The sequence below is a fragment of the Protomyctophum bolini genome (genome assembly GCF_963924005.1).
Source record: "Protomyctophum bolini genome assembly, chromosome: 6".
NCBI lineage: Eukaryota > Metazoa > Chordata > Actinopteri > Myctophiformes > Myctophidae > Protomyctophum > Protomyctophum bolini.
This window is the reverse complement of record NC_137867.1, coordinates 32,052,288-32,078,996: the sequence shown is the minus strand read 5'-3', so window position 1 is coordinate 32,078,996 and position 26,709 is coordinate 32,052,288. Positions and strand designations below refer to the sequence as shown.

The window sequence follows — 26,709 nt, the reverse complement described above, 5'->3', positions numbered from 1 at the left end:
AATTTAGGAAAAGTTTCTAGGTAATGTAGACAGACGGAAAAGTGTGTGTGTTTGGGGGGGGGGATAAGCATGATTGCCAGGCTGCCAGCACAAGCCGACGCCAGCAGAATGGTCTATGATGGCTATTGCTGGATTGGATGGGGGGGAAGCACCTGTTTTTACTCAAATTAATAAAGATTAGATTTACATGCATTACTTTTTACATCATGAAAGCAAGGCATCGGCATCAATAGCAAGTCCAATCAGTGACTGCAAGACCTGACGCATCATGTGTCTGTGTTGGTGTCCATACACAGGAGGATGTTGAGTGTAAGAAAACAAGCACTTTCTTATCCCCGATACGACCTGATTCCTCCCTCTAGTATAATTTTAAATAGTTATTTAAACATGATTTGGAACAAGAGAGCTGGGGCCTTCTATAAAGCTGGATTTGGGGCTTAATGTCAGTTTTAACCCTGGGTTTTTAGGTTACTACTATTCCCATGGGGCTCGGTGTTTTTAGGTTACTACTATTCCCATGGGGAATAGTAGTAACTATTACTACTACTACTACTACTATGTAGTAGTAGTAGTAGTAGTAGTAGTAGTAGTAGTACTATTCCATGGGGAATAGTAGTAGCACCAAGGCTCGGTGCACGGATTGTGGAAAAACGTTTGGTTTCACTGTATAGATTCTTGTCGGAGAAAATAAGTTGTGTGTCATTTTCTTGAGCCAAGCAATATCAAAGACTTTGTATACCCATATCATCTTACAATAGACACTGTTTGAAGCACTAAAGAATTGTACTTATTGCCTAGTAGGATATGAAATGAATTGCCTAATGTAGCACTGTGTGTGCCACTGTGAGTGCATGATGGAGAGAGAGCCTTGAGCATTTACACAATTTGTGATTACCAAGTAACTAGTAAAGTAAAGTTTTCAAATGTTGTGAAGTAAAAGTACAATATTTGGATCCAAGATGTAGTGGAGCAGAAGTAAAAGTATTGGAAATTGGAAATACTCAAGTAAAGTACAAATATCTCAACATTTTACTTAAGTAAATGTACTTAGTTACTTTACACCACTGCTTTTATGTGACTACATTTCCAGGAAAATGTGGACATTTACCGGTATAGGAAATTCCCTACATTTACTCTAAAACGTACTGTATCACACAGACAAACGCACGCAACGATGTGAATCCCACACTAAAATCTGCACCATACTCCTTGCTGTTCACGCATGTGCGCTGCCGTTCACTTCCCTGAAAGAAAGGCTCGTATCTCCTAATCTAGGGAGCTGACCAGATGCATATACTAAGCTCTTCATTTCTCACTTCAACATGCCTCTCGTTCAAAATATGAACGCGAGGGATTATCCAGCGACTTTTTCGTAATCATAGCGAGGTATGCAAGCAACATTATTTCTCCCGTTTTTGTAAGGAACGGAAGTAAGAGTAAAAGCTGCCATATCTGCGCGGCACCCCGAGCTGCTATTTTGAAAGAAATCGATGCCAAATTTTGCACACACACACACCCTGGATGCTAATCATAGCATGATAAGACATAAGAGCGCCCCTAACTTCACATGGGTGTGATTTTTATTTATTTACGTGAAATCTTTCACTGACTTTCCTACTAGGCTGAGGAATATATCCCACCCTTTTCACATTGGCCTGTTATAGCTCCACCAACAGGTGGATTTTTGGAACAAGCTTTGGAACAAAATGCCTCAAATCATCCAATTGCCATCCAAGGCGTGAGAAGAAAATCTGCCTATTATAGCGCCACCAGGAGGCCACAACCTGGCCTGGTAGAGACCTGTGCCACGAATGGCACTTTATCTAGTTAATTCTGCATTGTCACACAAGCATGATAAGAGGCAGCAGTAAAAAGAAAATGGATGTGGGGAATCCCCTCATTTTAGATTCAAATAGCAACATCAACCCCCAATGCAAATAAGGGACTTTCCCTGTCTATTTAAGTTGATAAACGCTACCATGACGCAAGCTTATATGTGCTTGTAGCACTCTCTGCTGCTCATAGTAAGCCAAATTAAACTCTGTACGTTAGCGATTGATTACACACATTCACAGATTATCATATTAGTTCACAAGTGTGTCTAGGTTAGCCTCATTTTGTAGTCTATTTGAGAATAGCATCAAAAGTAAGTAAGCCTTACCGAGTCATGAGGCCTATAGGGCCCATGGAGCATCCAAAGTAGTACCCCTTTTAGTCGTTATGCCAATGAATTCCTCCCCAGACACACATGTATGTGTTGTCACTGCTATTGTATCCTACTGACTCGCCGCCCTAGCCCGTAGGAGTACATGCAATGACCAATATCACCCACCCCTGAACACGGGCCAATTGCATTCGCATAGATGCCCGGAAAAGCTGGTTGCACCACGGTGGATTCTAACCCACAACCTCCGTGGTGGTTGTGAGTGTCCAAATGTATTATCTGTGGACACTCTGTAAAGGGCTCTCTGAATGTGGTGGCAGTGCTTGGTCGTAATTATCATGTGAATTGGCTTACTCACTATATACAGTATGTAATATGTATATTATTAATTTACTCAGTTGTTGGAAGGAGCACTTTCTTATTAGGCACAGTGTGCATCCCATAGAGCTCGTTCTCTGGGTGCTTATCAGGTGCCTCTGTAGACCATGATCTAATGAATACAATTACAAACTAAATACAAGAAATACACGCGCGCGCGCACACACACACACACACACACACACACACACACACAGAGCAAGATTAGATATCATCTAGTGTTTGGTCACTTCATAGTATACCAAATAGGAATATACTGCTAAAGGAAGGAGGATCTATGGATAAGCCATGATCAGGGCTGGGGCAAACAATTCGATTTAAAAGGTAGTAAAACTCACCCTTTGCCACTGGCTTTGTGGACCTACAGTACTGTTTCAGGTCAGGCCAGGAGGCATAGAATTGAGTCTATAGGAGTGGTTGCACCACTCAAAAAAAGTTAAAATCAGCCTCATGGTGGCACCAGCCCCGCTGTACGTTATGGTCTAACTTTTGAGGTGAACCTTCGTCATATTCCCTCGATTCCTTGGATCATGAAATAAATCCCCATATAAGGAGCCAAGCCCATTTCTGCCTAAATAGATTTTCTGCCATAAATATTTTCTTACACTTTTGTTACTACACTACAACTCCAGTTTTTTTCTCAAACTCACACAAATTGCTACACGTGGAGTGATCATGTGATCAATATATTAGACAATGAATTAATGTGGAATATCTTATAAAGAATAAAGTGATTGTCCAGAATATCCTATCAAAAAATACATTTTCAAAAGTTGTATGATACCACTTTTTTATATTCCACACCAAATGGCTATAATTGGCTTAAAATGAATCCAATGAATGGACACGGCATCGCTCTGATGTCTGGCAATCTCCAAGAGCAGCACCGCGTTCTCGTTGTTGGGAATAAAGGGAAAACTGACCAAAGTGAGAACTGAAGAGTGTCACAGAGCAGTAAGTGAAAGGACTACACACTAGTGTTAAGTTAAAGCATTCCACAGAGGAGCTTGACCTGAGATCAGATTAAAAAAATGTCTTCTACATCCTGACAGTTTTCTGAAAAAGCTATGTTTCTATGTCAGTGGTTCTTCGATAAAAATAAAAAAAACAGTTTTAAACAGATGAACACACCCTGTCTGTTTTCTAGATGTGTGATGTATCCACTGAGTAGGAGAGTTGGTACACAACTCTAGTGCTAACTCCTGAGGACTTGCCTTGATATTGGCCGTGAGGCAGGCCAGAAGGCTGCTCCTGGAGTTTTGAGGGGCAGGAGAGGAGAACATAGGTCATCTACTCATTCTACTGAGGCATTTGAATTAAATTCAGTACAGTTCACTTCACTTCAGTCTTTATTGCCCCACTAGGGAACAAAGGCTAATTACTAAATGGACTGAATTCCAATCCACCGTACAACGGCAGGATAAAAATAAATACATGCATAATGTGTTCTCTCTACTTGGCATCAACAATAGAATAATGAACATACTGCTTTGCATAGACTATATAGATCGGAACTGTCTGAGAACGCTATGCAACCATAGTAATCAGACGGTATGAACAATAGTAGGAATAATGATAATCAGACGGTATGAACAATAGTAGGAATAATGATAATATGATAAGACTACATTTTAGGGGATTCCTTCGCGTGGTGGTTTCATGTCATCGGATCACATCAATTCATCTTTACGATTGTTTTCCAGTTCTGTCCTCTGATCGAGATAGTTCCTACTTCTGTATCACATGCTTTATTGCACAGCCCTATGCAAGAATCATTCAAATACATGGCCATGTGTCTTGCTGTATTGAAAGATAATGTCTAGGAGAACCAAACGCATGCATATTTCAATCTGAGGATTCATTTTTTTATTTTAAATCTTTGGTTGGTATTTTCAGTCTGATATATGAAGGATAAGCCCTTCAGATGTCCATCCATACAGAGTACAGACCCATCATGATGATAATGATAATGGAGGCACCTTCTGCATGTCACATGGCACAGCATGGCATCACAATGTGTTCCTACGACAGCTCCCTGGTGTTATCAAACACTGTCTGGCGATGACACTACAACAACAACCCCTCCAGCATTTCTGAAAAGCCCTTTCTGTCGTCCTCTGTTTTCCAAGCCTTCCAACAGGCTTCTGTTCAGACTTCATCTCTTCCACTTTCACCCTGTAGAAGTAAGAGAACCATGCTTAGTTGCCAAACTGGTATATTTCTGAGTAGAGCCCCTGATTGTATATTTAAGTTCTACGAGTTTGAGATGTGACATAACATCCTCCACCCAGCGTTTGTGAGATGGTGGCGTCTGGCAAGTAAAGAGGAAAACGCTATAGCTTCAGCCTGTTGAGTTGGTATTTGTATTCCCTCTGGAGGGGCACCAAACAACGGCATCATTGGATTGGGATCTATAGTTGAGTTACAAATATACGAGAAGGTATTAAATATATGTGGCTAAGCGTAGCAGACTCCTGACCACACCTGGCACAGGCTGGATCTGAGTCTGGATAAATTGTGGCTAGTCTGCTAGGGGATAAATGTCTATGTAAAACCTTAAATTGTAACAATGTCTAATGCATATCGAGGATGAGTGTACCAGTGAGACTGCCAATTGCCAGGTTAAATCTGGTAAATCCATACCTAACTCCTCCTCCCATGCCCTTTTCACACATTCAAGTGATGGGGAAGCCACCCTCTGAATGCAGTCATATAGCCTGAAAATTATGCCCCTGTCAACCGGATCCCAACTCAAACACTCGTCTACCCAAGTACTTAGTGGAGTTGTCAAAGAGAAATATTTTCTAACAAAGCTACGTACTTGCAAATACCTAAAGAAGTTTGACTGGAATATTAAAAACCCACTCTTCTGTTTTTTGATTGATTGAATACTTTGAAAACAGTTTGCAACAAAAAAATAAATCACACCCAGGGTGCAACCATGTTACAACCATACTGTTTTTGTGCCCACACATACCCAGCCAGGGACCCACACACATACTCACGCACAGAGGTACACTGCAGATTCATACAAAAGGATGGTAAAGGGATAACCCAAGAAAGCCTTACAGCTTGTTTCCATTGGAGTCCTGTGTATTCAGTTCATAAAAACATTTAAAGACAAACGATAATATGCTAAAACAGCAAAAAGGTGTGTGTGTGTGTGTGTGTGTGTGTGTGTGTGTGTGTGTGTGTGTGTGTGTGTGTGTGTGTGTGTGTGTGTGTGTGTGTGTGTGTGTGTGTGTGTGTGTGTGTGTGTGTGTGTGTGTGTGTGTGTGTGTGTGTGTGTGTGTGTGTGTGTGTGTGTGTGTGTGTGTGTGTGTGGGGTTGGTCATTCTTGCTACAGACTAGTACAGAGGGGACACACTCTCTAGTCTCTAGTCAGTCATTGGTAGATTCTTAGAGCGTATTTCCGATGCATTCTGTTTTCACAACTGTAAAAAGCAGGATAAACCGAACAGTGGTTAGTTCTGCCTGTCTCTACCAACAGTCACAACTGCCCATGGGGACAGCCGTGAGATGGTTACAGTAAATGCACTAGCATGAAATGCACTGAATAATTTTGTATCATTATGTAATATGTAACAGACATAATTGTTTGTACAGTATATACGCCCTGCTTTCATTTACAACCTCAGAATCTGTTTAATTAGGTAATAATAATGCTGTTCATTCTCTCAGGTTGACGAGGACGTAGCTTTGGACCAAGCTGTGAAATTCTGTCAGATACAGTTGGCCACTTCTGCCCAAAGACAGGTAAAAACACTGGACCCCCCTCTCACACACACACACACACACACACTTACTTTTTTCCCCCTTTCTTTTCCCTAACTCTCACACAGAGCAGAATCGGACTCTTCTGTTCTTGCATTTCTTATTTTCTTTCATGCTAGTTACAGTACCACTATCTTTCACTTGTACCCATTATTACCAGCCTCCTCAAACTCCTTCATAACACCATCCCTCTCAGATTCTTTTGTTGCCGCCATCCTTTCTACAGAAAGATCGAAAATAGCTGATATACACACGCTCACGAGACGTTGCGGTGACGCTCATTGTGAGCTTGTATAGTAGATATATTTTGTGCGACATTTCAGCCATTATTTTGTGCGACACCTCCGGCATTACTATGTACAGTACAGTGCACATGCAGCTCTATCCAGAGATACTTTGCAACCATCTATTGAAATGAAACTTGAGATGCTTCACGCATAGAAAGCAGTCTGCTCTGCGCTCACTGTGAAGTGGGGTTTGCGGAGTAGTCAATACGCATCATCCCCATCCCAGTCGTCACCATGGTAACAGGACTGAACAAAACCATCGGCTACACCGGATCTTTAAGTTTTATGTATTTTTAAATGTTGGTAATTTGTGCTCCAAGGATTTTTTGTTTTATAGAATGCCCACACTCCACATACACAGACACACACACACACACACACACACACCTACACACACCCACACACACACACACACACACACACACACACACACACACACACACACACACACACACACACACACACACCTACACCTATAGGCACAAAGACACAAGCATGCATACAGTACATTAATGATGAGGGATACTGAGAGATTATGGTCCTCTATGCAGTGTTGTAATTGGATGCAGTTTAATTTAAATTTTGTTACTGTAAGTAAGCATAATTATGTTTGTCTCACTGTTCCTGAGATATGGCTAATGGTCTTTAAAAAAAAAGTTACAGGATTCGTAGTGTAACTTTAGTAGTGTATGGTGTGTGCCACCATGTGAAATATGAGTTTACCCTAATCACAGTAATCCTTAAAGGCGTAGTGAAATGAAAGACGTTTTTCACACTTTTAGACCATATCCGTGGTCGTCATATGGGCATACCTAACAATGGATGCCAAAAAAATGGGAAAATTCTCATTTCTGTGTGTTTTTATATCAAAAGTCCATAAAACGATTGTTTTATTTATTTATTAAAACGAAAACGTGCTGCGTGATGACGTGTAGAGATACACATCGATAAAAGCCAATAAAAATGAAGCTCACCCGTTTAATTCCCCATATCGGCGCATCCGTGCAGAACAGCTGCTACTGATTACAGAAATCCTCCGTTTTTATTCCCATTCAATTTAATCATCACGCTAAAATATGTATCTGAAAACATTATAGGGTAGAAATAACAGTAAACTGGTACAGCTGGCCAACCATCTGATTTGTAAACAAACACACGCCACGCTGCTGCGTATAGCATAGCTACCGTCCCTAGCTACCGTCCCATCGCCTGAAGGGATGCGCAGCTCTGATTGGTTCAGAAACTTCAGACCGGTGTTTCATGTTGAAACTTTAAAATAAATTGATCACCATTTCCGTTTCCCTACACCTTTAATCATATTCCAAACCTTATCAAGGGCTTTTGGAGAGAAATGAGACTGACTCAAGTCACTTTTAAATTAGAGCACTGAAGAGGGTGTGTGTGTGTGTGTGTGTGCTGTCCAGCTGACACTCGTTGACACTCATTGACTTAGTCTGCCACCTAGTGGTCATTGAAGGTAGTTAGCTTCCGCCACGGAAAAGACTGGATTTCTACCATAGACTGTTAAAAATATGGACAAAGCGTTCCGCGGGTCTAACATGAACATAAAATGAAGCCTGTCAGTCCTTGCAATGGAAGTCGCCATCTTTCTAGATCCGTTTTGGCCCAGCTCAGGCCAGCTGGCCCATTGGCTGGCCCAGACAACGAGGCGGGACTTCCCCCTTCTTCTTCGTTGGTTTTTATTTTGACTCGAGTGGGTGGGGGATCCCGTTCATAGACTGTAACGGTAGCCACGTCCCTCAGAACATGCGCGACTTTATGGTCATTTTTTTTATAAATGGGACCATCATTTTCCAAAAAGAATATTATGACATTAGAAATGAGACTTTAAACTAGTGACTGGAAGCAAAAAGTATTCATGACCATGTTTATTAAGGTAATACAGTCTAGGTGAAGTTGGGCCAAAATACATGGACTTCTATGGGGCTATGGGTTTTTCTGGGTCCAGTGACAGCGCCACAACAGGCCATTATATGAACTTTCATTTTCTTAGTGGCTTCACAAAATATCTCTCTGACTGCCCCCCTGATTTCTACCCATTTACATCCGGGCCTTGCAGAGTGAGAGAAGAAGAAGCAGCTTATGTTAGCAGTAGCTTAAGATGTTTTTCTTTTGCGAGAAATGGTAATATGTCGATCGTGATGCGATGGAAAATCACAAATCACATCCCAAACTCGGATGGATGGCCAAAAGTAAAACCATGGACAGCACCGCTTGGCTGTTATCAGCGATAACAGCCAACAAAGATTCTACTTTATATGGGTCCCTATGGCGTGCATGCGCACTCGTCCTTGTGCTGGGGGTGACGAAGGCACTGTCTAGCAACCGGGACAGGACTAAAGGTTGGTTTCCGGCGTAGCAGTTTCATATTGATATAAAGCTTACAAAGCCGCGATATCGCTGGTCGGCAGTTAAATAATTAAAGGCGAACCTTACCTAAAGATGAACACAGGTATCCATTAGTCACTGGAAAGAAAATCATGCTGAGCGTTCCATACCGAATTAGCAGATTTCTGTTTCCATCCGTTCTAGATATGAAAAGTTAGTCCATGGAATGTTGTTGTTGTATCAAGACGATATACACATTATCAACAGAATTCAGTAAAAATGTCTAGTGTGGCATTATCCTTTAACCCATTGATGCCTGAGGCCAAATCTGGGAACGCCTTCTAGGGCCTGACCTAAGGTTTCTGAAAACCAAAAATCAAATTCTGATGTTTTTCTTTTTAAATAGTTATGTTGCTACATGTATAGCAATAGCTGATGAGACACAGAGAGCACGGCCGGCATCAAGGGTAGAACAACGTATACGTTACACCAGGCGTCAATGGGTTAATGTAATAGACAGTACAGTCAAACAAGGGATCCAAAAGGGATAGCACCAAAAATGGTCCTTGCAGTCTCGTTTCCATTTCGGCCCTATGCAATCATTTCATTGTCATGACATGAAGACAATAGAGCACCGCAGTCCCCGCCCCCTTTCAGAAAAGCGAGTGGCCCAGGAAGTGGAAGCCCCATGCATTTTGGGCCGATCAAATAATTTATAAGACGAAAAATAAAACAAATAGTGTTGTCTCCTGACTTTCTTTTCTTCTTTCTAATGATTTGATCGTCCCAAAATATTGTGTTCATTGTCATGATTCGTCACGATCCGAATTGGCTTTGTCCGCGGCGTAACCGTCTTTAAATAAATTATATTAAAAGTGCCGATGGGAGAATGCATGGGGCTTCCACTTCCTGGGCCACTCGCTTTTCTGAAAGGGGGCGGGACTGCGGCGCTCTATTATGCTTCTCCACTGTCAAATAGGCCAATATCTAGATTAGTGGGACTCAAATGACCACCAGTGAGTCCTGGGACTCACTTCATTGAAAACCTAACATCACTGATTATTGTATATTATGATATTATAGTCACTGTATTTTATTTTATTAGATATGTAATGTTACCTGACAATTAGTTGACTTTTGGTGAAAAGGCCTGCATATATCGCAATCGGTTGATATCGTTATCGGAAATTTGGAGTTGGACAATATCGGATATCGGCAAAAAAGTCAATATCAGACATTCCTGATGCTGCCACACAAGGCACACGTGCATGGGGCAGGGCAACAATGGCTTTAGTGTCCACGGTCCTGATTTTCTTTTGATTACTGAAACTAGTTGAAGAGTTCCAGCGGTGTTAAGAGATCAAATCAACAGATTTGAGAATCTGATCAATGAGAATACCGGGTGGGTGTTGTTAGCTCTTGTTCTAGGCTTTCTTACACAAGGTTGTATCACCGTATTAATAACATGGAGAAGGGTTAGATCTGCCCTTGATTACCCCAGATAGATACTTAACGATGGTTCAACTGACTGGATATTTCTCCTAAAGCCCAGGCTTTGCATCCATGCAGCAAAGCTGTAGGAGGAGCCACTCAGTATGTTGATGGTCTTGGCAATAACAGACAAAGCAAACTGAACTGCAAGTTGAGCTTATAACTGCTACTTTAATATTGTGGGAAATAAAGTACCCATTGTGATAGCATCTAATGAATCATAGCTTATTATGAGAATGTGAACAATGCAATAGCAGCTAGTTTTAAGAGAGCCTTCATTTCAGCAGCCATCACTGGTTGATTCAGTGTCCATTGCCTCCTAGACTATGGATTCAGATGGGATTAGGAAAGTAACATCCAGGAAAAGCCTCACTAATGCACTCTGTGTGTCAGCGTTGTCTAGATCGTAGTTTTAGATTACTCTATGACTCTTGAACAAAATGTATTTAATAAAACAATACACACAGAGCTGACAGCTATTTGGAGACTTGTCTGCATCTTTGTTTAGAGTTGTATCTGAGGGGTTTGTCTACTACTCTACTCCATTCCACAGTTTGCCTTATTTGGGTGGTAATGGCAATGGAGGCCTATAGAGGCCTGATTGGTAAGAGCAGTTCAGTAGACTTACTAACAGATATGAGTCGACTTCAAATTGAATTCACACACAATTGTTAATGTTGGTTTTAACTTTCTTTGAATGCCATGCGGGTGGGGTATACCATACTGTATATAGGATAACCCAATACATGCCAGAAAGCTTGGGAAACAAAACATGAACTATAACTCTATGACTACTGTCCTGCTGTGCTGAACTTTGTTTAGCAGTGAAGAGTTATGTGCCAATTCTGTTGGACACAGCTCAGCAGTGGAGCTCTGAATAATCTTATGCATGGATATCCTGCTATTATTAGCTCTGCTTGTGGCGTGGCACAGGGGATGCCGATGTTGGTCCATCCCTACAATCATCACTTTGGTAATGTCGAAATGCATAGAAAACTGCATTTTGGCACTATTATTAGGTTGCAGATTACTATGAAAACCTGCAAAACCCGTCCGTCGCTCCGTCACTCAAGTCTCCAGATTTGATCGTCAGTCCATCACGCCTCGTGACATCACGCCTCGTGACATCACGCCTCGTGACACACTCCACGTGACATCACGCCTCGTGACACACTCCACATATCTCCATATATGAGCATTATGAGGATCACGACACTGATCTGAGTCTGACATCATCAAACCCTCTACACTCGAGGCACGTGGGGCGAGGTCGCTTCATTTATGTTTTCAATTGCATTCTTTCACAAAAGCTGCCGGTATTCATCAGTTTCCCTCTCGTTTGTTTTATTTTTTCTTTCCAGATTTATTTGTTCTTTCCAGAAAAGACTTTTAACTATCGTTAAAAGTGTCATCTGTCAGCCAACCAGACACAATGTTTTGAACATTGTTGTAATTTAATTCATCACAGAGCCTGCATACTCTATCCAGACTTTACTGTACTGGTGTTACTGAATACAACATTCTACTTACTACTACATACTCTATCTAGACTTTACTGTACTGGTGTTACTGAATACAACATTCTTTGGTGGTACTATACTAAATAAAGTCGAGCCATTACTATAGTGTGATTGCCTAAGCCTGAGCCACTAATTATAAAAAATAATTATATTATAAAAAACTATGATCCTGGAAAGGGTCTGAGTGACCAGTAATTATGCATATTATGAATACTTAAATTTATAAGTCATTGCTATAAGCTGACCACAATGCATTTATACTTGACCTTATAAGTCGTAAACTGGCTGCTTTATAATGTGTTATGGTTATTGTTGCATAGCATTATGCATATAGTTCTTAAAACTATAATACCGTATACAGCATGATAATAATCATCATAATCATATAATGCATTGTATGTTTATAAAACAAGTCATGGGATGCAGTGTTGCCATATGAGAGAGAGAGATGATTATTATTCTTTTTGCCAGGTGCATGAATGGGAGTTGGGACTTGGGATTTAAGTGTTAATAGCGTATCTAGCTAGCTAGCACATTCCAGGTGCATCTGCATACTGAATAGGGACTTTATTACTGGATGTAATTGGGTCACTGCCATGTGACTGCATACAGATTACAATTAATCATATTCATGTGGTCATATTTGTGTTCCGTTATGGTCCCTGATATACTTCCTACATAGTGAGGCTACTTGTGTCTGTCTGTGCATCAGGTGCTTTTATGAGATGAGCTACAGTAATTGAGTGACTCATCCAGGGGTCTTGGAGGGCTAAGATATGAAAATGCAAAAGTCCCTGTCTGTGCGTCCCTGTGTTCCAAACTCGATATAGACTTAATTCTTTCAACTTCAAGCCACCACAACTGTAGAGCCTTCAGTATAGGTCTGCTGTCGATGGTTCTTAGCCACAGTATCAGCGGTGGCATTGTGCTACGCTGTGTTCCCTTTTTATTCATGTTATTTTGCTTCCTATACAGTATCAGCAGCAACGATTTCATAAACGTGAATGTAGCCTATGTGGCAAAGGAGTGTCGTCTTTCACCTGCTCTTCTGTCCTCTGGAGCCTGATTTATGCTCTGGTGACAAAGCGGTGTGTGAAGTGTCGTTAGACAAATGTGACACGTCAACACTTTTTGCAGGCGAAAATACATTTTTGTGAGTGACACATCTGGAGTCGCGCGTCTAACCCACACTGTAGTGTCACCCACTGAATTGGCAGGCTTAGCCCTATGTTGGAATATTGAGCTTTTCTTATGGACAAATAGTAATTTAACGTCACAAAAGAGCTCTTGTCATCAGTCTTGTTTAGGGAGGCAATTTAATTAAAAGGTCGGCCTGCCTTTCCTATTGTGTTTGAAAGATGACCATAGCCTCGGATGACATCCATAGCTGCGATAAGCTGATTTAAAGCCCCATCTCAGTAATTGCAGAGAACCACCATTGTTTGATAAACAGTTAAGGTAGGCTGCCGGCAGCCCACTTTTATCGCACAGTGAACACCTGAGGAACCCGCAACGCAACTGCATGAAATCTATGTTTTCAGGTATAGTGTTTCCTGGGGCACTGGCTTGCATTTGTCTATAGTATGTTTAATTAAGTGAATCACCAAGGATAGTGTTAGAACTGTTTGTGTGTGTGTGTGTGTGTGTGTGTGTGTGTGTGTGTGTGTGTGTGTGTGTGTGTGTGTGTGTGTGTGTGTGTGTGTGTGTGTGTGTGTGTGTGTGTGTGTGTGTGTGTGTGTGTGTGTGTGTGTGTGTGTGTGTGTGTGTGTGTGTGTGTGCTTTTATGTGCATGGTGGTACTTGCTAGACTGAGACGCCTGTACATAGTTGAGGAGATCAATTGCCGTCTTGAGTATTTTGGAGAGCAGCTGTGGGGGGTTTTTTTTGGGGGGGGGGGAGTTGTGACGCGAGTAGGTTTTCCATGTGATTTCTGTCGTCAGCCTCATCATACAAGTTCTCACTGGTACATTACGTGGTGGTAAAACTGTTGCACACTTTGATAGTTCATTTTGTTGTTTTGGGCATTAATCCGGCATGCAAGAACCCTTGTCACGTGCTATGGACAGTGATTGGATCAGTCTACATATGATAGCTGTCAGGCAGAAACCTTGTATCTCAATTTTTATTGGCCAATTTTTGCCCTAGTTGACTCGCTCAAAAATAGCGAGAATAGCTGATCTTTTTTGAAGAATATTGACATACCCAAGATAGCAACGCCAGACACTTTGTGGATTTTATAAATATTTAACCATATTTAACTTTCCATTTCCTGAAAAGTAACATCATGTCATGTCAGGTAGAAACCTTGTATGTCCAAAACAAACTATATAACTTTCAGTGGCATAATTGTGTATTGGGATATGCTATGGTCCACCAGGTGCTGGAATGAGTGAAATTTCTATAGTTTCATCTTGTATACATTTTGGGCAGTTTTGATGCGGGAGATGGCATGTTGTCCAGTTCAATGTCGATTACGTTTAGACTAGAGGGTAAAACTGTGGAGAAAAGTGTATTCATTGCTTTGACTGTGCTCCTCTGCGTTGCCATGACAGCGACCGTGGGAGCAGGGCGGTTGTTTGTGCGGCTCTTGTGTTTATGAGTGGTCCTCAAAAGACAAGACAGTAAGACACTTTAGAAAGTAGCAGCATGCTCTGGAGTTGTCATCATCAAAAGCAACCAGCCCACGAGGTCCAGGGCAAAGGAAGGCTCCGGTAAGTCCAGCTCCAGGCAAGTCCTCACAACATTGTATAAGATATCCTAGCCTCCCAGTGTGGACAGCATTGCATAATAGGTGTTGTTCAGTATTGTCTGAAAAAGTGCAGCGGTATCGGCTGTGACTCATCCTGTTTCCATGGCTCTGAATCCTGCACAATTATGACTCTGCCTCCAGGGAAGAGGATGTGCAGTTCTCAGCATTGTACCTGTACGGGGGGGGGTGGGTGGGGGTGTCTATCGGTACTGCAGATGGATAACCAAGGTCAGTCTCACACTTCATTACAACTGCTACTCCCTCTGTGTCCGCAGTCTGCCGGCGATGCCCCGACCACACCTAAGTACGCCAAGGACCACCGTGATATTTTCTTCCCTGCCTCGTTGCCAACGCCGGTCCTGCTCAGCCACGGTGCCTGCCACCCACTGTCTGCCCAAGACGGCCAGCCTGCCAAAGTACTGTACGAACCCCCTGGCAAGGTGCCCAGACCTTTTGCCTCCTCCTCCGTCTTCCACGAGCAGCCACAGCACCGAAGACCAGCCAGTCACCCTGCGGGACCCATGGCCTTCCTACCACACACAGGTCAGTGTATAGCCTGCTTTGACCACCTCTCACCCTGCTGCAGCCATGGCCTTCCCACCACACACAAGTCAGTGTATAGCCTGCTTTGACCACCTCTCACCCTGCTGCAGCCATGGCCTTCCTACCACACACAGGACAGTAGCCTGCTTTGACCACCTCTCCTATCGGAGCTTTTGCTCATCTGTAATGTGTGTGAACACCTGTCACTCACTTTACATTGGAGTTCTCTTTTAGAAGGCAAATGCTGTCTTTTGTATGGGCTGTCGCACTCTCGAACTGATGTGTGTGTGTGTGTGTGTGTGTGTGTGGGGGGGGGGGGGGGGGGGGGTGGGGTGGGTGTGTGTGGGTGTCAGTGCAGCTGTGATATATCCTGTGCATAGTCATAGTCTGACCAGCAGGGGGCACACTTGGCCTTTTACAACTGAATGTTACATAATCTCTGACCTGGTTTATTTTGCCTATTGGGCTTTCTTTGTTTGGCACCTAATTAAGTTAGAATGATGCCTCTGTAAAATTGTGACCTTTGATTTTTTGTTTGTTTAGCATTTGATGTCTATATGAAATCCCAAAGCTGTTTAAAATAAGTGTCTTATAAACGTATGAATGTTCTGTTGGTGATGATGCATTTCACCATCTACAGTAGCACCAGCTATTTGATTTGAACCTAGGGGCAATGACCTTGTGGGTCTGAATTAACAGAGATAAAGTGGATAATTATTTTCTGTATACATCCTACCACATAGTTTTTGTTTTTTTGTGACTTTTGCCTTTATTTTTTTGTGACTTTTGCCTTTATTTTATATATTGTTTTATGGAGGGATAGACAGTAGGCTGAGATGGGCAGAGAAATGGGGGAATGACATGCAGTAAAGGCCGTCACGATTGGGATCAAACCCGCGGCACACTGCCAGACTGGATTACCAGCCAAGGTGCCTGGACCGCTGAGCCACGTCCCATGCCCTACCACATAGTTTTACCTTAATCAGAAACATTATACAAAACCTTGGCAGAGGACGGCCATCTTAAAAATTGTAGCCCTTTTTTTAAGCAACACAGAAAAGAAACAAGAAATGATGACATATTTGTCAGTTGAAACCATAGACTGTAAAAAATATGGACAAAGCGTTCCGCGGGTCTAACGTGAACGTAAAATGAAGCCTGTCAGTCCTTGCAATGGAAGTCGCCATCTTTCTAGATCCGTTTTGGCCCAGTTCAGGCCAGCTGGCCCATTGGCTGGCCCAGACAACGAGGCGGGACTTCTCCCTTCTTCTTCGTTGGTTTTTATTTTGACTCGAGTGGGTGGGGGATCCCGTTCATAGACTGTAACGGTAGCCACGCCCCTCAGAACACGCGCGACTTTATGGTCATTTTTTTAATAAATGGGACCATAATTTTCCAAAAAGAATATTATGACATTAGAAATGAGACTTTAAACTAGTGACTGGAAGCAAAAAGTATTCATGACCATGTTTATTAAGGTAATACAGTCTAGGTGAAGTTAGGCCCAAATACATGGACTTCTATGGGGCTATGGGTTTTTCTGGGTCCAGTGACAGCGCCACAACAGGCCATTATATGAACTTTCATTTCCTTAGTGGCTTCACAAAATATCCGTCTGACTGCCCCCCTGGTTGAAACAAACGCTGTTCCCCCCAGAACAGAGACAGAACACGCGCTCTGTCGCTGTTTCGACAGTGTGAGTGAAGCCCATGCAGTTAGCTCATAACATTAGTAACTGTTGTCGCTTCGAGCTGCGGTCAGAGTGGCTGCGTTGTGGTGTTGCAGACTTCCGCAGTGCGGGGCAGGGTCTTAGGAGGCATCCAATCATGACTAGGTCGCTACTACGTGATTGGCTACACGGGTGGTGCAGGTTTAGGGGGCGCTAATAAAAACAGGCCTGTTGTATGTCAGGTTTCACCTGACAAAGAATTATAAACAAAAAAACTATATATTCTGAGACCATGGAAGCACATACACAATAGCATACCTTAGTGAGGCAGGAAATACTTTACTTTTTTCAGTTTTTTAATATCATTGCCCTGTAATGTCTTGTCGAATGTCATGTTTTTATGTTTTGTGTGAACTCCAGGAAGAGTATCTGTTGTTATGCCCCAGCTAATGGGGATCCTAATAAACTCTATAAATGATCTCTTATATGCATACACGATTATAATTGCAGCAAAGAAGATAAACTCATAACTTTGTTTGCCACTAGATCTAATTTAGTCTCTTGTCAGAGGAATGCAGAGTTTGCTGTAGCTGTTGGTAGTTGGCGTTCATACATGTACTTTCCAGGTTCAGTATCATCCCTGGAATGTCACTGACAAAACTTTTCGTCTTGGGTCACGTGTGTGTGACATATAAAATAAAGTAGTTTTTTCACTGAATCAGGAACGTTATGGTACTGACCGTTTGTCCAGTACTATTTACTGCGTTTTTCACTCTGAATCAGGAACGGTACTTACTGACTCTGAATCAGGAACGGTACTGACCGAAACCACATCCAAACGTTCAGTAAATTACTGAGCGGTTTGAGGTGGTCTCGGGCAGTACTGTCTACATGCGTGAGTGAATGTGAACGAGTGTCTGTTATCTTTGTTCGCTTCAAGTCAGTGAAAGAGTAGCTTAAGAGGGGAAAGAATTATGGTCGAATGCCATAATGAGTGAGTCTTGTACTCCAGTGTGCTATGCCCTAGGATAGGTGGTTTAGCAAAAAATGTATTTTCTGTCTGCATGTTTAGACACAAAGAGGTAGAGAGAGGTAAGAGGGGAGCAACTCAGATGTATTTGACTATATTTGTATTGATTGATTAAATACTTTATTAACGTTTGCAGAAAAGAACACAGGAAAGTACCGCTAAGGTGGAGAAGGGGATAACATTTCGATATGAATTACATCTTCATCAGGTTCTGATAAAAATGAGTTGCTCCAGTGCCTCATTCTTACCTCTGTTGACCACTGTCTTGCTTGTGTGATGAGTGGACCAGCTTTCCCAACGTACCTGGTTGATCTGTGATGGAACCCATTGTTCTTCTAGTATACCATTCTATAGCCTCTTTTATGTAACCAGAACGTCGCCCCAAAACACCCTTTCTGCGGACTGCTCGCCCCTAGTGATTCTTGTATTCGTTTGACTGTGGTTACGTTATAGGAATAAGGCTAGGTTTAGCCATATTTTTACTTTGGTTACGGTTAGGAATACCTGGTGGCGACTGGCGACCTTTCAGAGGTCGCCGAATTAGACCCAGGCATATTAAATATTTATGGAAACGTTTTGAAAAATCATTAGTCAAAATGTGTGGTAACCGTGAGGGTTGAGTGTCTTGCTCAAGGACCCAGTCTGTCACCTAGCCGGTCCTTGAACTTCCCATTCCCAAGTGGCGGCTCTGCCTCCTGACTCACTGCTGCCCCCAGTGTTTGTTCAGTAAAGGTAGCTCTAGTCTCCACCGCACTGACAAGTGTTGTAAAGCGTCGTAGGGAAGCGTCTTTTGACTGTCTGATAGAAGCAGGCTTGTTGTTGAAAAACACATGAAGCCAATCAAGCCATGGCTATTTTCAGCACTATAGTAGCAGTCTGTTGGTGTTGGCTCTCATAAATATGGCTCACATTTTTGGGTGGGAGGGTTTGGAATCCGGCCAATTGTGACAAGCCAGAGAAGGGGAGCTCTTGTTTTCCTTGACAAGACTCGGCCGTGTGGGATGACGAGCGACTGAGGGGCTTTGGGCGGGGCTTATACGGTCGGAAACCAAGCGATCCCCATCCCTCGCAAACCATCTGTGCTGGATTATCGGTTGCCAGGCTAAGCAGCTAGGCAGGCTTGCCATTTATACAAGAAGCTCACAAACGTAGTAGCTAAATCTGTCTTTAAAAGATCACACCCGTTTGAACTGAGTGGTGTAACTCTGTGTGAGGGTCCCCGGAACTTCCAGACCCACAGGGTGTGTGCCCAGGATGCCGGCCCGGTTCCGGCGAGCTGCCTCACGTGACCACGTCCGAAACGGTTGAGAAATGACCGTTACCGCGTGGGGGAATTAGCAGACAACACTCTCACAAGTAAAGTGCCTTGCAGAGTCGAACGTAATCGACGCAAGAATACATAGGGAGGGTGAGAGAAATTTCTCCCTTGCGTCACGTCAGTTACATGATCCTTCTCGTTCCGTCGGGTTGAGATCTGATCCCAAGCCTATGCAACCATATTGCTTGCGTACCTTGCGTCGAGGACACCCTGCCCACCTGGAGGCAGCAGAGAGCAAGAAGGCTTTTCCTCCTCTGCTCGACCCCTCTTGAAAGAGGACAACACTTCCGCCGGCACATTGAGTTGTAAACGTAAACACGATCTGCATGGACAGATCACATTGGAAGTTAAACATGACATGACATCAGCGTTCAAAGCACTGCTTTGCAAACTCGTCAGTGATTGGGCAGGGCTGGACTGAGACAAAATCTCGGCCCTGACATTTTTGCGGAACTGGCCCACCGCAACCACCGCGCAGATACTCTACTGACTTTTCGTGTCCCATACAAATACTTAAAATACAATACAATACAACATAAATGATACACAACCAACAGACGACTCATTTAACTTTATTTAGCCAAGACCGGCCCACCAGAAGGTCGGCCCACCGGGCATATGCCTGGTACGTCCTGTGGCCAGTCCACCCCTGCCAGTGGGCAATGGGCCGCCCAAAGAATGGGCCGCCCCCATTGCTTTAATATGTTTTTGGGCCAAATGTTTTTCCGTTGCTGATGATCATCCACTAGCGGCTTCCTTTGACAATGAATGGTAGACTGCAATCTGCCCGTGTGAACGCAATGATTAATTGATTACAGCACTAGCAAAATACGCAAACCTGGGTCAATTCAATTAGAATAAACAAGTTTCAAGCTTGCAAGCGTCGTGGTGTGAGCCTGTGGATCAGCAGTGGTATATAGCCTACTTCGATTGATGATATAGTGTAAAACTCATTATATACAGTTATAACTACAGTACATCTCAACTCATAACAAAAAATAAAGTGGCACGTCAGTACAGTTTATACAATCTAAACATATTTGACGCATCGCATCCGCATGTAATAAAATAGACCAACTGCAGGTGCCAGGGGGTGTCACAGCTGCCATCTAGTGGGCGAGTAGATGCTTGCACATTAAAGATTATAATAGACTGACGTAAACGATGCAAGCAACGGAGCAACTATAAAATAAGCTTTCGTTTTTTGTGTCCGTTTGACTCCCCCACGCAAGGAACAAAACGGACTATGTAGAGGCCTTAAGAGTGTGGCATTCTCTCTCCCTCCCTCCCTCCCTCCCTCCCTCTCTGTCTCTCGCATGCACGCACGATCCACATTGTAATTAGCAGGCAACAGTGCAACACTCTCTCTGACAGACAGACAGACAGACTGATCCTTGGTTGCACCACTTAAAATTAACTATTCTTAGTTGCAATGAAATTTACAACAAAGTTTTGTTTCTCTATTATCTTTGTTTGGGAAAAGGTGATGTTTAACACAAGTAAACAGTGGATGGAGCCCGCACACCACAGGTACAAGAAAGACGTTCTTTATTGAAAATTCTCTGACAACGTTTAGATCTATTTGATCTTCATCAGGTCATGTCAGAATATCAAATGGATTGAACGTCTTTCTTGTACCTGTGGTGTCCACTATCTACTAAAGTTTCTTTAGCCCAGCACCCAGCCTGTCGATGTGTGTATTCTACGTCCGCTCTAACACAAGTAAACAGCCACTAGTCTGTCAGCAAGTTGCTCTTCCTGGTAGCCAGGAACTACTTTCTTGTAGAAGTTCTTGTAGTGAATTATTAAGAACCGTTTTAATTGGGACGTGTGTGTTTCATGTTGACATAATTATAACTGTTTTAGAATAGTTTGCCCTATTTTCTAATGGCTGAGAGGCTCACTACGCCCCTCAGCCATTATAAACTATGTCTGTAAACTATGACCTCTAGTGGCTTATCGCTTATACTACTCTCTCAGCAGGAGAGCTCACAGGCAGGGAGAATAAACACATTATACACATCGAATGGTGCATTTATATAGTTCCTTTATCCAAAGTGCATTCACACTTGCATTCCCACAACGAAAGCGGAGGAAACCATGCAAGACTGCTCACCTGGAGCAGTTTGGGTTTCTGTGTCTTGCTTAAGGACACTTAAGAGCACTTTGACACTAATCTCTCAATCTGTCAGAACTTCTGCCTTAGACATGTAATGTTGTTGTTAGTAGGAAGAGAAGACTTAAAGTCGACTTAAAAAGGGGGAGGTTCAAAAACCTGCGTTCCTGTTTAAAACAAAAAGGAGGTTGGACCAGAGGCAAAAACTTTTTTGAGGAGCGCTAGCCAGTTTTGAGTGTTGAGTGTGAAAACACAAACATTGCGTAAACACAAACATTGAAGACGAAGACAAAATTGTGATTGGCCGGAACGAGATGATGACGAGAGTGCCCCTCATTTCACACGGGTGTGATTTTTAACTGAATGAATACCCAGATTGCTTTGACACTAACTCAGGGGGAGCCAGGGATCGAAGTGGCCGCTCTACCTCCTGAGCCACGGCTGCCCCTACATGAATCCACGGAGGGGTGCCCTGGGCGTGGCCATAGCTGCGATGTACCATTAAACGCTGCTTTTCACCGCAGCACTGATTAGCTACACCTGGCCTACAGGGCACTGCTCCATGAATTATTTTGCATCTACCTCCATGGGTGGGAAACCGAAGGTCAGGGTGAAATATGCTGTAAAAACAATTATTACAACCAATTTATTGTGCAGTATAATAGTAGCATGAACCCCAGGATCGTCATTTGGGTTCCATGGGGATGGGATTTTCCACCCATAGCGTTCACATTTAACCTCATAATAATAGTCATGGGATGCAACCTAGCTCTGTGCTGTTTGGCAAAGTAATGAACAGCATACTCTATCCACGTGGCATTACAAAAGGGGAATAATGTTTCTATCCAAGCTAAAGATTATCTGTATAAAATTAACTGTATAGAGATTAGAGAGGGTATGTGCATGCATAAAGTGCGTGCCAAAGTGAGTTCTGCCACTCGGGGCTCCCCCAAAAGCCACTGTGTAATTTTGAACACGTTCGGTATCATCCATTTCTGCATGTGACATAATGTCGTACATACTGTAGATTTAACCTTGTTCTAATAATGATTTGTGATATTCCAGAGGTGTCGTGAGTTATGCATCAATCATACAATTTCATTGCAGATCCCAGGACAAGCTTTTTATGGATACTCAGTTTTGTGTGTGTCTGTCCGTCCGTCTGTCTGTCCGTCCTTCAGTAACCTGCTGCATTGCACAACATGGAATGTTGGAACATGAGGATATCTTGTGGTATTGCCTAGCACCAACTACCACGTTTAACATTACTATTTGTATGTAATCACCCATTGTCACCACATGTCGATGCCTCTGATGAAGCCTGAGTTCTAGTTTAGAACTTCTAGTTGTTTAAATCAGTGTCCGGTACCGCACATAGCCACGCTCGCAACGCATCACAGCATGCATTGTAGATCTGCGATTTCTGTTATAAATTTGTATAAATCGTGCTTAAAGGAGAATTCCAGATTGCTTTTCTTACCAAATTCTGATGAATTCTGATATATCAGATATTATATCCATTAAGCAAAAAATGAATCTGCACGCTGTAACTTTACGCAGGGAGGCGGAGTCTTATCGGCTTCTCACCGTAGGCTGAAGCTTATTTGTGACAAAACTCTGGACGCATTTCAGACATCATAGACGACAGATGATAAGTGATTTAGCGATTAACCCGCCGTGCACGGTCCCGCATCTACCAGTGGTTAATGGATACTGTATATTGGAGTCTTATTATTTTTACGGTAAGAAAACAACTACCATGAGATTACGAGATTTGATTAATAAGCACTAATCCAGCATTAAAAATAGTTTGTGACCGCGCACACGCTTAATAGTCCCTTTTCTCCTCAAAATGAGACAAACTGCGATCTTTGGGACCTTATAAAACCCTAATCTTTGATCGCGCTAAGAAAGTTAATCGTCCGTTGATACACAGCCTAGAATGAGGATGTGGCTCAAATATGGAGGGCAATCACTTCCAGATCGGGCAGAAGTGGTCTCTTCTTCTGGCACTGGCCTCACGATCCCGCCTATAGTAACGATGGGAATGTGTTATTACCTCTGGTCTGTGTTGTTGTGAACTTGTGACCTTGTGATCTACAGAGGAGCGAGAGGAACCCCCAGAAGGCTTGACGTACCGCCAGCAAGAGTCTCACCTTTGCCAACAAATGAAGATGGCCACTGTCTCTCCTGGGCAAGACGCTGCAGGGGCTGGCTGGTACCAGGAGGAGCCTGCCACGTGTAGTGCCACACAGTCATGCAGTGGTAAGTAGCGCTGCATTACTATATTTTTGCGGGGCGCTAGCCCCTCCTATGCCAGCTTTGAGTGTTTGTGTGAACACAAACATTGGCTGATGATTGGCTGATCACCCCATGGCGATGATTTGATTGGCTGAGCAAAGTGCATATTGAAGATAAAAGTGAAGACGCCAAAAGTGATTGGCGGGAATGATATATTTGTGATGATTTGATTGGCTGAGCAGTGAGCACGGAATGTTATGTATGATGGTATGATGATAATGGCACCCCTCACTTCACACAAGTGTGAACACAAACATTAAATCCCATTGACAATGAATGGAGAATTTACGTCATATGTGGACGAGCAATTTGACCTACCTCCCCAAACTGCTATGGTCCAATCACAGCTAAGCATAACATGGGTTAGACAAACCTCTCCACCAATAGTTTTCCTATATGATAAAATATTGTTTTAAAAAAGAAATGTCATGCACATATTTTTTCCAGTGCATATGGCAGGCCTTGTTGACGGATTTGTAAGAGATTTTGAAGGTCTAGTTCTAAAAATGAACCAGTATTTAATAAAATCCATGATATTTACGTTGGAATGAATGAGCCCGGCTGGAAAGTGTCCAAGTAGGAGTGTATAAGTGGTAGAGGGCGTGGCTTTGCTAAAGGTGAATTGTCTATTTTTTGTTTTACGTCATGATGTACGATGATAAGTGTTTCCACCACTGGCAGCGATGGAAGAATTAATTAATACCTGGCAGGTTAATGTTCAAATTGTTCAAATTTGATTATCAAGAAGCTCCACTTTGCTGCTTCGTACCCAGTCCGACCGGCTGGTTAAGGCAATTTATAAGTCTCACTTGCCCTAGCCTCGATGACCTTGCAGGCGTATGCAAAGGCAAAAATATGTAATTTGGATAGCATATTATGTAGACATAGCGTTAGTAAATATAGTGTTTACTTATAGTTTCATTGTACAGATATTCTACTGTTCGACAGATGTAAGGTTCTTAGTTTACTTCCTCTGTGTATTACATTGTGGTGTTCTTACTTACTGCTCTGGATTAAGAGTGAGCTGAAAGGCAAGTTTAGCTGAAATCCCAACCCAATCTTTCAGCACAGACAGAATCACTTGCCTGTATTCTATCCTTTATCACAGACAAGGCCACCTTTTATTTTATAAGCCTTGTTCAAACATGAAGCAGTTTCATTGCCTGGGTTTTCCTTTGAAGTACATGGTCCTCTATACGCTAGGAGTCCCGTCTGTTCCTGTTCACCCATTTGCCAGAGAAGCTTGCAGCTTACAACGGGAAAGTAAAAATGGACAGGCATGACATCCTTGTACATTTTAACCACATCAGGTGGTCTAGACCAGGGGTTCCCAACCTGTCGCGTTGCGCGTCATCATACCCTTATAGGCCTATTCATAGTCTGGATTTTCGGTGGTGAGGTGACCACCGCTCCGGTGGTGAGGTGACCACCGGAGCTGTAATAACGTGGAGAGGTGGTGAGTAAAAACAGAGAAGGGCTGGGGAGAGTGGTGGTTTGCTCTTCACAGCGGTGTGGCGTCATGTTGTAGTTGCGGTGGTCACCTCACCACCGATAAATCAGACTATGAATAACACTTAAGTAGGCTATATCGCAACATAATGATGTATCATTGACCTAAATGGCGTTATGTCAACAATGATAGTATAATTAAAAAAGGTTAGGCTTATGTCTTTTTCAGAAATTACTTTGGACGTGTGGAAAACTTTAATTAAACATGCAGAGTGACGCATCACTTTACCTGGGAAACATCATCTTCTGATACTTTTGATATATATATATTTTTTTTTAAGATATTTTTTGCGGCTTACGCCTTTTATTGTTTGTTTTTTTGAAGGGACAGACAGTAGGCTGACAGGAAACGGGAGAGAGATGGGGGAAGACATGCAGTAAAGGCCGTGTCGGGCTCGGGAGTCGAACCCGCGGCACAGGGCACACTGCGACTGGATTACCAGTCGGGTGCCCAGGTGCTTACGCCACCGCCTGGGCCACTTTTGATAATGTTTTGACATGAAATAATAATCTTTTACCGTCACTGTGTAGCGTTTTGTTTCATTAGAGCGAGCGTGACAAAATAGCCTACAGCTTGTTGTTACTGCTGCTGCTGCTCGCTGAGCACACATGAACGGTAAAGATACCAAGGATTGGACAGTGATGTCACTGTTATGCTACGCAACACAGAATTAACACAGACTCAAAGCCGTTTATAAATCAGTCACTGACGTGTCCACTGACGAATCCTTGGTATTTTCATTCGAACGGACATAGTCAATTTTTCACCGCTGTTTGGAAAATCCTGGTGACGGTTGGGAAAACTTGAGATTCCCTTCTCGCGGACCCTCTGGGGACCCTCTTGGGAACCTCTGGTCTCGACTAGAGAAGTAATGTCTCATGAAGACATGAAAATGAGAAAAAGTACCAAGAGTACATGGAGAGGCCCTTTGTGGCTCCATGGAATGAGGCAGGTAATGCGATGTGCCACTTTTTACTTGTTATGCACATTCTCCACCAGTGATACTGCATCCAATGAATGTGCTACTCCAGCATTAGGTTCATTTCTGCTTATCTCTCAATCAGACCAGCAGCAGTATGCCAGCAGTGGTGAGCAGTCTAAACTTCCAGATCCCAATCGAATCCGTTCACGGATCCCCCCCAACATGCCAAAGCTTTTTATCCCTTCCACGGTGACCAAGTTCCCCCCAGAGATCACAGTAACACCACCCACGCCCACCTTACTCTCACCCAAAGGCAGCATCTCGGAAGAAACCAAGCAGAGGCTCAAGGTATTTTTTGTGTGTGTGTGTGTGTGTGTGTGTGTGTGTGTGTGTGTGTGTGTGTGTGTGTGTGTGTGTGTGTGTGTGTGCGTGTGCGTGTGTGCGCGTGTGTGTGCGTGCGTGCGTGCACTCCCGTGCCATAACACATGGGGTCCGAAATGAGTTAGCCCAGTCATGTTGTGGGGCCAAATTTCTGGACCCCACAAATTTCTCCCTTGATATCAAGTCCTTACACATATGGGGTGTGTGT

At 43.0% G+C, this 26,709-nt stretch overlaps 1 protein-coding gene across 2 annotated transcripts in view; it reads left to right on the top strand.

Moving 5' to 3' along the window:
- The window catches only part of cabin1 (calcineurin binding protein 1), a 75,228-nt gene that overhangs the window by 46,096 nt on the left and 2,423 nt on the right, over positions 1–26,709 (top strand). For both annotated transcript variants that reach the window (XM_080766556.1, XM_080766555.1), the window contains exons 34-37: positions 6,224–6,298; positions 14,987–15,254; positions 23,491–23,652; positions 26,263–26,468. In XM_080766556.1, coding sequence (XP_080622682.1) covers positions 6,224–6,298; positions 14,987–15,254; positions 23,491–23,652; positions 26,263–26,468 — 711 coding nt within the window. The remainder of the gene's footprint in view (positions 1–6,223; positions 6,299–14,986; positions 15,255–23,490; positions 23,653–26,262; positions 26,469–26,709) is intronic.